The sequence below is a fragment of the Coprinopsis cinerea genome, assembly GCF_000182895.1.
Source record: "Coprinopsis cinerea okayama7#130 chromosome 7 map unlocalized cont3.7, whole genome shotgun sequence".
NCBI classification, from domain to species: domain Eukaryota; kingdom Fungi; phylum Basidiomycota; class Agaricomycetes; order Agaricales; family Psathyrellaceae; genus Coprinopsis; species Coprinopsis cinerea.
The window spans coordinates 2,574,772-2,586,142 of NW_003307538.1; the positions used below are offsets into that span (position 1 = coordinate 2,574,772).

The following is an 11,371-nucleotide window of genomic DNA, read 5'->3' on the forward strand; positions in this document are numbered from 1 at the left end:
ACAAGTTGGCCGAAGGGGTAGCGCAGGGTTCGCAGCGCGGTGCGAATTCGAACTCTTGATGCTGTGCGAAAAAAGATTACTATGTAGACGAGAGGAGAAGGAAGTTTCACCGCTTTTTTTTCATGCGAATTATTCTCAGTGCAATGGTACTCATCGTCATCATCATCTTCGGAGAACTTCAGGCGGGCTCAGGGAATGGAAATCTCGGAATTCCCTGGAGTAACGGATCTGAGAAGTTGAAAGTACTGTCTCCATCTCGAGGAGGATGGCTCAGTACAGTGCTTCGAGTCTATTCGGATGCTCCAACTCTGGTCGTTCTGTCGACTCTGTAAGTGGGGAACTTGTGCTTCTTCACGATGTCATTCCGTGCTTGCAGGATGGCACTACCTTAGTGGGATATTATGCTATGTATAGTATACTATGGGGCGCACACACTGGCACCACACTCGGTGTGGCTGGGAGAGCTCACAGCAATTCTTCCTTCCATCCATCCACCTAAGTTCCTGCCGCCAATACATCGGCCAAGCCAGGGAGGAATACCACGCCTTGTTCGCCTCTAGATCTATGACCTCAGCGCGTCACCCACGGAGTTCTTCTCAATAAATGTAAAAAACCCACTCGCAACCCCAATAGGAGATTTCGAAGGTCTAATTACTCAAAATCCTCCCACCTCGAGTTCGCCGTTCGGGACGAAGCACCGGGGTGTGTGGGTGGTGGCTATTGGGATGAGCTTGGGAGAAGGAAGGTAAGTAATGAACCACGCTCAAAGGCCTATTCGTATGCCATATGTTGTAACTAAAAGGTTGCACATCATCCGAGATTTGAGATTTCGAATGGCTTGCTTTGTGTTTTTTTTTGTCTTGACTGACGTCGTGGTTCTAGTTCCCAGATACGTTGGCCCCTGGAGAAATCGAGCCAATGGATTATGGATAATGGAGTGAAGATCCTAAGATTTTTTCTCATTAGAGGCATCAGAATATAAGTTACTTGGTATCTAATGTGTACACAAACAAGAGGTGCGAAGTGAAGTTCGAATGGATTACAGTTACTCGAGGTCGAAGACGAGGATTTCGGCGGGTCGATCTCCCGTGTTTTGGAACTTGAGCACGGCGTTGGGAGCGGTGATCCTCACGTACGCCCCGTCACCCTCCCTCAAGTCCACCTTCCCTCCCTGCCCATCGTCGATCTGGACAGTCGCACCCGAGGCCGGCCCTTCTCGATACCCGCTCCTCTGAATGACATGGATATACCCTTTCTTGCCCTCCAGTGGTCTGTCGAGAGCTTTGCCCTCGCCAAGGATGGAGGAGTAGAGCGTCAGAGCGCTGTTCACGGGTGCCGGTCCATCGCCGTTTCTTTCTGAAGTCTTGATACCTTTGGACCACGCAGGTGCAACCACCTTGGCCCACTGGTCCTTCTTCTCCTCATCGGAAAAGTGCCGGGTGTAGTACTTTGGTGTGAGGCGCGACTGGGAAGGCAGGGCCCATATCTGGAGGAAATGCACGGGTTCCCCTCCGTACGCGCCTTCCGAATGAGAGATTCCGGTTCCTGCTGAGGTCATTTGGATGTCCCCGCGTTTCAGGATTTCGACGTTGCCCATCGAGTCTTTGCTGTAATGAAAAAAGTAGAAGCGAACGGGTGCATCAATCAACTGCGGTTAATCTGGAGATGAAGAGTGTGGGCTTACTGTTGTAATTGACCTGAGACGACATAGGAGAAGATCTCAAACTCTCTGTGGGAGTGCATGCCGAATCCTCGATGCGCTGCGACGCGATCTTCGTTAATGACGCGCAGAGGACCGTATTGCTGATGTGATAGATCGTAGTACCTGCGGAGAAGGGTTCAGTTAGTTGGCATGATCGCCTCGAGACGGCGAACTCACATGGCAAACGAGAAGGTATGGAACGTCTTGAGCCAGCCATGGTCGGCATGTCCGCGTTCCTCGCTCCTTCGAGTGATAATCTCAAAAGCAGAAGCCATTTTTCGAATAGGCGATTGCGATTTCGTGTGTAGAGCTCGTCGTAGATGCTCAGGGGCGCGTTGTCGAAGTTGGATAAGGCGCTGCAGTTTGAATGGGGTTGCTGTTTGTTGGAGAGAACGACTTGGATAGGCAGCCTTTTATAGTGGAGGTGCAGAGAGGATGACAAAAGGTCTGGGACACCATGGCTCTTATATGGACGGTCTTGCTCATCGTCTTTGTCGTCGCCCTACCAGTTCTGGTCATCGCCAACCCACGGTGCGGGACGACCACCTCGTCATCGCTGACTAACCCCTTCATAGCCACACGCTGCCATTTCCGTGTCGTTCGGATGTCATCTTGACCTTGAACCTCGACGCGACGGACGCGTAGATTTTGGATTGTCGTGCTGCAGTCGCCATATCGAAAATGTTGCTCGACGATGTCTCTGTATAGAGCAGTTAACGATGACCCAACACCTAGAGAACGTTGAAATCGACCTCACACAGCGAGAAGAGCTTGGACCCAACGCAGCCCTGCCGGTGGAGTCTCCCTCCTGAGACAACGGGTAGACTCCGGATGGAATAAGCGTTCCAGACGTCGGCGGAGGAAGCTAGCTTTTGGTGTGCTCCCAGCCTTCTATTTCTGCAGGGTCACTTATTATAACCACCCAGACACTTATTATTACATACCTCCATCCAGGCGCAACGGGAATACTTACTTCCAACGACGTTGCTATATGGGCGTATTCCGAGCCGGTACAAGCGCGACGCTTGGCTACAATTTGGCCCGCCGGGTTCTATTCTCGTTCTGAAGTCGCTCTTTATCCTCGAAGTCGAACCGTCGGATACTGTCATCGCCAGTCATATCCTTAGCGCCCGCAAAGCCTCGTGGTGTCTGGCCTTATTGTGCTCGTACGAGTGATAGTGACTCATGGCTGCGCCAGTGCCTCCAAGAGCGACCGTTTTCAGCCCTCTTCAGCCAACATACCTCTGGTTGCCCTGGGGCTTATACTGGTAACCTCCGTTGATCTAACCTCTTGGATTCCTAGGACAGAGTTCTAACAATACCCACCATTACAACCTTCCTTTCTGACAGGGGGCATGGTTTGCGAAGCCGACATGACGCCCCATCCCTCTTTCCTCCTTCAAGCGCAAGTCCTTACGTATCAAGCCCTTTCCCCATTCCACTGGAGCGCCGCACTACCATACCTCAATCCAACTACATCTACACCACTCACAACATCGTATGAACACCCGACGAGGAACCTGTTATTATGCCTTTTTTTTCAATCTCAATCTTTCTAGTCGTTGGAACGGTTTGTGCGTACGAAGAGCAAGCGGGCCGTCGATCGAGGACCTCGACCTCGAGTCTGGAGTCGGAGACAGGGAGAGCATCGTTTCAGAGCACGTGCATACGTTCTCCAATTCTTCCGTTAACCTTCTAATCTTTGCTCAACAAACGTCCAATCTAAGGTTATCAGGACCACATCCATCTCCACTCTCACACCTCCTCCATCTCCAATCTCCATCCTCCAACACCCTCTCCGAACCCACTATGGCAAACCACCATCCTAATCTCAAGCTTCCTTTCCATGCCTCCTAATTCCCCCATCTTCCTACCTTAAGCTTGTCTCTCCATCGCCAGCCAACCTTACCCACCACCTCCCCTCCCCGGAACGAATCAGGGATAAGACTCACACCTTTGGCGACTCCTCAACGCCTTGCCTCCGTCCAACTCTCCTTCAGACTATATATATCGAAGGCCATCTGCAGCTGCAGAGACAACTCTGAAGTAAGGATGCGGAACCTCGTTCTGGGTCTCCTATGGGCTTTCATGTACGCACCTGCCCTTCCTCAAATTCTGGCACATGGCAAGGAGACGTACGTATCGTCTCATAGTCGTCCTACTCCATGACTGGGATTGGCGCGCTCTACCACGACATCCCGCGCGGAATGCTCCACATTTGGTTTAAACGTCGTCTAGACTCTTACGTCTTGACTATGCTCACATTTTCAAGTCTACTCTCCATCTTGGCGTTGTACATCTTGGCTGTTCACTCAGAGCTGTTGTTGTTGATTAGGGATAGGTGACTCCTCCGCTTGTATGAGATAGTCGAGTGTAAAGAACGTAGTGGACATTTTGTGTACCGATAGTAGCAGGCCGCCCTCTCCAGTTTACAACGGTAGTTTGGGTTGCCAGGAGCGGGGCTCGGACAGGGTATACCGTATTCGCATTCGACGATATCCTTTCAGTTTTTCCAACTAGAAAGTTCAGAGCGAGTCAGATCCAGGTTACCAGGAAAAAATCAAACGACGAAGGCAAAACGTACATTTTAACCGTACAATCCCTTCCTCCACTGACGACTTTATCAGCAACAAAGTCGACGCAGTAGACTTCGTCTGTATGACCAGGCAGGTCGTTTTTGATTTTGTACGTTTTGAGATCCCAGATCTAGTTCCACCAACCAGCCCAGTCAATCCCGAAATCCCAACAACAAAAAGAAAAGGCTGAAGACGCACCTTGAGCGTACTATCCTTACTAGCACTAATCAACATCCTCGAATCCGCACTCCACGCCAACCGATACACAGCACCCACATGCCCACGAAGGGTAGCCACAAACTTGCCCGTCCGCCCCTCCCATATCCTCACACTACTATCCCAAGCACCCGACGCCGCCCACCTCCCATCCGGCGAGAACACCACATGCGAGATCTGCCGCTGGTGCCCCGTGAGCCGCGTCAGCGGTTTCGTCACGCTCGTCTGCCCCGGGGTCGCACCAGCCGGCGAGGCACTCGGGAATACAGACCACAGAAAGAGCGTGTGGTCGTCCGACCCAGAGATCAACAGCTCAGGCGTCGTCTTGAGTAGGTTATCAAACCTCTTCTTGGCCATCTCCCTCGCCTCGTCATCATCCCTCGGCCGTCTGCCCGTATGATCAAACGGGCCCGTCCTAAGCACGAAATCGGTGTTCAACGTTAGAGTCGTAACCCAATGCGCGTGCTCTTTGAGGGTGTGTAGAGGCCGGCCTTGGTCTGCATCCCAGATTCGTACGGTGCGGTCGCTGGAGGCGGTGTATAGGACACCTTTGGGCCCGCCGGACCCGCCCCATTTGACGATGTTGACGGTGGCGGTGTGCCCGCCGATGGTGTACTCGAGTTGGCGGGTGGAGGTGTTCCAGACGCGGACGGTGCAGTCTTTGGAGGAGGAGGCGAGGCGCGGGGAGGTGGGGTTTCTATTATATCACATGGTTATCCTCGTGAATCTTGTTCCTGAGGAGGGGAGGAAGGAGAAAAAACGCACATATGAATAGGCTCCCAAGCAAGACTCATAATCCACTTCGTATGTCCCTTGAGCGCATCCCCAATCGGTTTCCCCGTCTTCGGATCCCAAAGCCTGACCTGCCCATCATGCCCGCCACTCGCCAACTTGCGCTCCATCGCCTCCCACTCGACGCAGAGAACCCACCCGCGGTGCCCCGCGAGGACGTGCGAGGGGAGCTCGGTGTTGAGGTCCCACAGCCGCACGTTGGTGTCCCCTGAACCAGTCGCGAGGAGGTTGCCCGTAGGCGAGAAGGAGGCACAGAGGATGGGGTTTTTGTGGCCTGTCACAACGCGCCGTAAAAAGATTACACGCAAGGGGTTGAGAGACAGTAGATCAGAATAAACCCCTTCCTCTCAAGGAAGGAAAGAACGCACCAGAAAGAGTAGACGAACACCGCGTCGCAGGACGGACCCTAAACACACTCTGCGGCGCACACCGCACAACGATCACATCCTCAGGCGTGAACTCGCCCGAGGGGTGGTCCAACACATCCGCCTCGATAGATTTCGAAAGTACAATCCTCGTCGGCGCATTACTCGGCGTCGCCTTATCGTCTTCGCTAGACTTTTTCTCGGGTAGGTTGATATGGAAAGAATAGGGTACGGGATCGTCTTCGCCTTCCTAGTAGGTGGTTGGTTTATCCATCAGTATCGTTGAAGGAAAAGGAAAAGAGAAAAAAGTAGAACTAGCCAACCTTGACAACCAACTTGTTCAACAACGCCTCCAAATTCTCCCTCGACAAATTAGCAGGAAGGTTCACAACAGGCGCCAACGAACTCCCATCTTCATCAGACACAAACTGTACCACCACATTCGGCGATGGTTTGGGTGGTTCGGGTTCTGGCTCTGGGACGCCATGATACACTTTTCTGCGTTTGGGTGGGGGGAGGAGGGTCGCCATATCGTCGTTTTTCGAGGTTCAAGATCAAGAAAGAATTGGGATTTCGGCTGTTGCGAAAAACGTTGATGTGGCTGTGCTGAGATAGGGGCCGTTTTCTGATCTCTCTTTCCTCGTCGTTCTCTTTCTCTTCTGTGCACCCTTCCCTCTCTTCCGCTAGACGCTTGACTCACCCTCACATCTCAAACTGGAATTCCAAAAAGAAATATATAAATATTGTACACTACGATAACGTTTATCGATAATGATATATATCGAGAGTTGGAGGGTAAAAAACAAAAAAAAAGAGAAGAGCAATACAACCTGGGGGTATGTACGATATTTGTTGGTGCAGGGGGGATATGGGGTTGGAAAGAAAGATTTGCAGGGGGATATGGTGTTGAAAAGAAAGATTTGCAGGAGGTTATGGGGTTGAAAAAGAAAGACTCGTTGTCGTTGTGAGAGATATGGAATTGGGGAGAAAGAAAGTTGTGAGAGATATGGGGTTAAAAAAGAAAGACTCTTATGAGAGAGATGAAAGAATGACAGAAGACGATGCTGACATCAAGTGAATGTCCTTGAATCTGAATGAATGTGCATGGAAAAACCCAACCAAGGAAAACGAAAACCAACCGCCTTCAAGCTGGTAGAACAAGAAAAGAAAAACAGAAGAAAAAGAATCCGGAACGAGTGAATGAATGAGACAATGAACGACCGAGGTATGTATGTATATGTACGGATAAAGATAACATGATCAACGGGAGAACAGAACAGAACACAGAACGTCCATCGAGAAGTTTTTGCATAACGGAAAGAGGAAGGAAGGGAAGCCATGGATGATGTACATGTATGTGACCACGGCTTCAATGATGAAGATGAAGAAAACCACTTGAAAGAGAACAACCGCGCACCAACGAGACCGATAAACAGCAACAACAGCAACAACAAAGCACCAACGAAAGCAGCAGCAGGGAAGTGGGAAGTGGGGGGTATCGAGCAACAGCAGAAAAGAAAAACAAAACGAAACGCAGATCCAAAAGACAGAATGAGCAAAAAGTTCAGCTGTCCATCGATCCACGCACGTCTTATACATCAACATCCATCCTCTGGCCCTCCTCATCAACACCCACACCCCTCCGATCATCAACACCAACCACCTTAACCTCCCCACCCCCACCCCCACCACCAACAGCCGTAGTCCTCATCTCACTCTCCTTCCCAAACAACACACCCCGTCTCACACCAAATCCTCCATCCTCCTCCTCATCATCTTTCGAAATCCTCATCCCATCTTCATCTTCATCACTTCGACCAAACCGACGATCCCCATCCTCCTCCTCAGGCAACTCCCCAACAACACTCTTCGGTGTATTACACCTCGAATCCAACGTCATCTGCCCAATAGGCGGTAGTATCACATGGCCTCCTACACCTCCAGCTCCAAACGCGCCATCCCCACCTCCACCACTACCAGTACCACCATAAGGCCCACCAGGCGTCGAAGGAATACTCGACCCCCACGTCGCCGTCGACGCTCCAGAGAAGAACGGGGACATCGGCGTCATATCAGACATGGACGAACTGGTGCGTCGGTGGTGACCCCCACCGCCACTACCACCACGTCGCAAAGGATGATCAGGGTTGTTGAGTATAGCTTCGAAATCTGCTTCTGATAGTGTTGTTTCTGAGGGGCCTTCAACGGAGCCGTCGTCGTTGGGTTGGCCGGTACGCTGGATCCCAACCGAGCGGAGGCGGGATACCCATCTGGAAAAAACGAGTGTATCAGTATGTGCATGGAAGAGATAAGTAAAGGACACGTACGACTCGGCCCGATCCAAACTATCCTTCACAACACCCGTCACACCACGCATCATATCCAAACTCTCAGTCGCAAGACTAAGAATACGCTGCGCAGCCACCATAGCAGCACCATGCGAGACTTGCGCTCCTCCAGCCCCATTGGGTGCTCCTCCCGCCGCTGATGACGAATTACCACCCTCCTGCTGCAGTTGCGCAATAGAGGTGTTGATAGTAGCCCTCGGCACCCGGGGAGACGAAGGCGACGGCGCCCTCGACGACTGCGCAGACTTGACACCAAGCTCCCGCTCCCCATTCTCCGCACCAGCCCCGCGCTCCCTATTCGCCGCCCTCCTCCTCCTCGTCGCACCACCCGCTCCAGCACCCGCAGCAGCCGCAACAGTCTCCCTCTCCCTCTCCCCCCTCTCTCCAGCACCGCCAGCCCCACCAAGCGGGTTAATCGCATTCCCACTCGTCGGAACACCCGCCTTACTCGCCCACCGCTGCGGCAGCTTAAGTATAAACCCGCGCACGGTCGAACGCGCAGGCTCGGGCAGCGCACCCCCCGCGTACTTGCTCACCACATCCACCACCTGCCGAACAGTCTGCACCACGTCCTTCCGAACTTCTGCCAGCTTCCGCATGTGCTCTTCGGAGATTGGGTTCGGTCGTCTGGCGTGGGGAGGAGCGTCTGGGGGGTAGGTCTGCAAACTTGCGGTGAACTCGCGGAGGATGAGGATTTGGGCGTCGATATGTGCTGTTGCGTACTATGTCCGATGGTTAGTTATGCCGACCAAATGGAGAGAGAAAGATTTAGGGCTATTACTCACCTGTAGCCATTGCAAACAGTACTTCAATCGACGCATGCTATCTTCGCTGAGAGCTGCACTGAGACCGCCAGCTTCGAGCAGGACGGCCTGCCACCGACTTCTCTGTGCGACTTGCTGGTCATTAGAGTCGGAAATACCTGCGTCGTGATTGGACGACGAGGCATCATTTCCGTTCTGCGTCGGTGTGGCGGATCGCTCAGAGTCCGCCGGACGATTTGCGTACGAGTTGGTCGCTGCTCGAAGAAAGAAAAAAAATGAGTGAGTCTGGTATCTGGGGGTGGGTAACGGGCAACACACCTTCCAGCCAACTCGGTACACCACGTTCTCCTCCCTCCTTCCACCCCTTCCTCAACCGCACACCGACTGATGAATTCGATGATTCCGGGACGGAGGAATGTGTGCTCTGCGAAGGCGACCTCCGCTCCATAGACGGGCTATCGTCCACCGCTGAACCATTGAGCGCCGCGCGTGATTTCGATCTGCCCCTTTCCCTTTCGAGTGCGTGTGGTGAGACAGTGGATGTGTCCCCATTCGAGGGTCTCCGGTAGCGATCGAGCTAAAATAAAACACAAGTCAGTCAGGAAACTGATGATGGCTCTCGGTAGATCAAGGTAAGGTGGATACGATTAGAGTTAACCGTTATCCACTCTGATGAGGCAAATGACATCGTATGGCATCGTCGGCGTTGAGTAAACCCAGCGTCGATCATTGCACGGAAGCAGATGTACAGGTAAGGCCAAAAGATACGATTTGAAGAAACACGCACTCTGTCCAATTGCCTGCACGCAAATTCGTCGAGTTGGTTAACATTTACTGGGAGGCGGTCGATGACTGGTCTGGAAAGTGTTTTGACGCTGGACTCGACCATTTCTGCGCCGTACTGCACGAAATCACATGTCAGAGATGGGGGATGGCCATGGGCACTGCTGGTTGGCGACAGACCTTGACGACTCGAGAAGAGGCTTTGCCATGCTCGTATACCCTCAGCGCAGAACCGACGAGTGGAAGACTAGACATTCTTGTTACGAATGCGGGTGATTGGGGCGCATCTGATTGGGACGTGGATATTGTCGTTGTCGTTGTCGTTGTCGTTGTCGTTATTGAAGGAGCGGCGGAGGATGAAGACGACGAGGCAGGTATCGCAAGAGATTGGGGCTGTCTTGAGCCTATTTAAACAGCTGTCAGATATTTATTGGAAAATAGGTATATCAAAAAAGAGGAGACATTACTTTCTGCGCGATTGCGCATGTCGCCCAAGGCGCGTACAGCGATTCTTACGCTCTCGTCGTGGTCATCGAGGTGTAGCGACGGGGACTTTTGATTTACCATCGCGAAGGGAAGAAAGAAAGAGAGTAAGTATAGTGTAAGGTGAAGCGAAAGGTTGGGACCCTTTGGCCAGAGTGCAATTACCACATGCTTTACAACCAGTCCCATTAGCATGTGAATCTTTCGCCTTCGACAACAACAATGACAAACAATCCATTCCTTCTTCTCCCACTCTTCTCTCTTTTTTTATCATGCACATCTTTAAATTGCACACAACCATTTCTTTGGGGTACTGCTTGTTACAACTCATGAACGCACCTGCAAAATGGTTTTTCCGATGAATGGTCCTTTCTCTCTGCTGCCTTTTTGCTCCCCGTCGCCTCCTCCTCCTCCACCACCGCCACCCTCCGAGGTCACCGCACCACACATGTCACACACACACCAATCAGCTCCAAAGAATTGGTCTGCGATTTGGACGGGTCACAATTTGTTACTCTCGCATCAGACTTTTCGCTCATACCTGAATTTAGTCGGCACGTCGGGATCGACCCCGAGGTCTGAGGCCCTTGTGGCGGGGGAACTTTGTATGTGCATGTCGCGCTCGAGTCCGACGCTTGGCCCCTTCAAATATTCTGGATTCTATTGGTTGGGGTTTGTAGTGACCCCACGCGGCGTTTTGGCGCCTTTAGAGCGTTTGTTGGGGACATGAACTTTGTATCGCGAATGGATTGAACATCGTGGACTGGATTTTGAGCTTACTGTAATGGTCCTAGTAACAACAGCGAGGGATCTCGGAGATTACTTAAAGACCCTTGCTTTCCATGAGTATGTATAGTCACAACGGGACCGAGAACACCGCATAGGCGCTCGAGTTCCTCACCATCCAACCCCGTTCTCGGGGGCTCTCTTTCAAACCCATTTAAACACACTTTACTGTGCAAACGTACATACTTAACAGCGCCATTTAGCCTTGGGTTGACTACGAAACGTTGTGAATTAGCCTGGTCTTCGATGTTCAGTCCTCGTATGTAGGTAGTTAGTCGCACACAAGGAACGCCCATCCGTACTGAAACATAGCCTGCATTCCGCACTGTCTCTTGCTAGATTCAAACTGGGCTCACCTTCGCGTCGAGCCTAAGTCTTCGACTCGTATAACGACTTCCACTGCCAGACCCACCCACACGACAGAAAAACCCGCGACTTTAATTAAATGAGCTCGTCACGATCACGTGCTGGGAGATGTAACCCTTCCGCACGCTTCGGGCTCGACGACCGTCGCGTCGTCGTTCTTTGCAAAGTCGTTATTCTCTTCCAGCCTCTT

The 11,371-nt window shown here is 52.0% G+C and overlaps 3 protein-coding genes across 3 annotated transcripts; all 3 read right to left on the bottom strand.

Annotated features, from left to right (window-relative positions):
* Positions 1-1,045: 1,045 nt before the first annotated feature.
* On the bottom strand, positions 1,046-1,977 carry CC1G_05894 (pirin domain-containing protein domain-containing protein; the record flags this gene model as incomplete). Its single annotated transcript, XM_001831743.1, has 3 exons — positions 1,046-1,607; positions 1,685-1,825; positions 1,880-1,977. 3 exons carry the CDS (start codon positions 1,975-1,977, stop codon positions 1,046-1,048), a joined length of 801 nt encoding a protein of 266 aa, XP_001831795.1.
* Positions 1,978-4,205: 2,228 nt separating this feature from the next.
* Positions 4,206-6,181, bottom strand: CC1G_05895 (ribosome assembly protein; the record flags this gene model as incomplete). Its single annotated transcript, XM_001831744.2, has 6 exons — positions 4,206-4,218; positions 4,287-4,408; positions 4,477-5,191; positions 5,260-5,560; positions 5,655-5,901; positions 5,975-6,181. The coding sequence occupies 6 exons, from the start codon at positions 6,179-6,181 to the stop codon at positions 4,206-4,208; spliced, it is 1,605 nt and encodes a 534-aa protein (XP_001831796.2).
* A 1,061-nt stretch (positions 6,182-7,242) lies between these two features.
* On the bottom strand, positions 7,243-9,801 carry CC1G_05896 (hypothetical protein; the record flags this gene model as incomplete). The annotated part of the gene is made up of 6 exons (XM_001831745.1): positions 7,243-7,921; positions 7,979-8,721; positions 8,785-9,017; positions 9,082-9,340; positions 9,551-9,664; positions 9,727-9,801. The coding sequence occupies 6 exons, from the start codon at positions 9,799-9,801 to the stop codon at positions 7,243-7,245; spliced, it is 2,103 nt and encodes a 700-aa protein (XP_001831797.1).
* Positions 9,802-11,371: the final 1,570 nt, after the last annotated feature.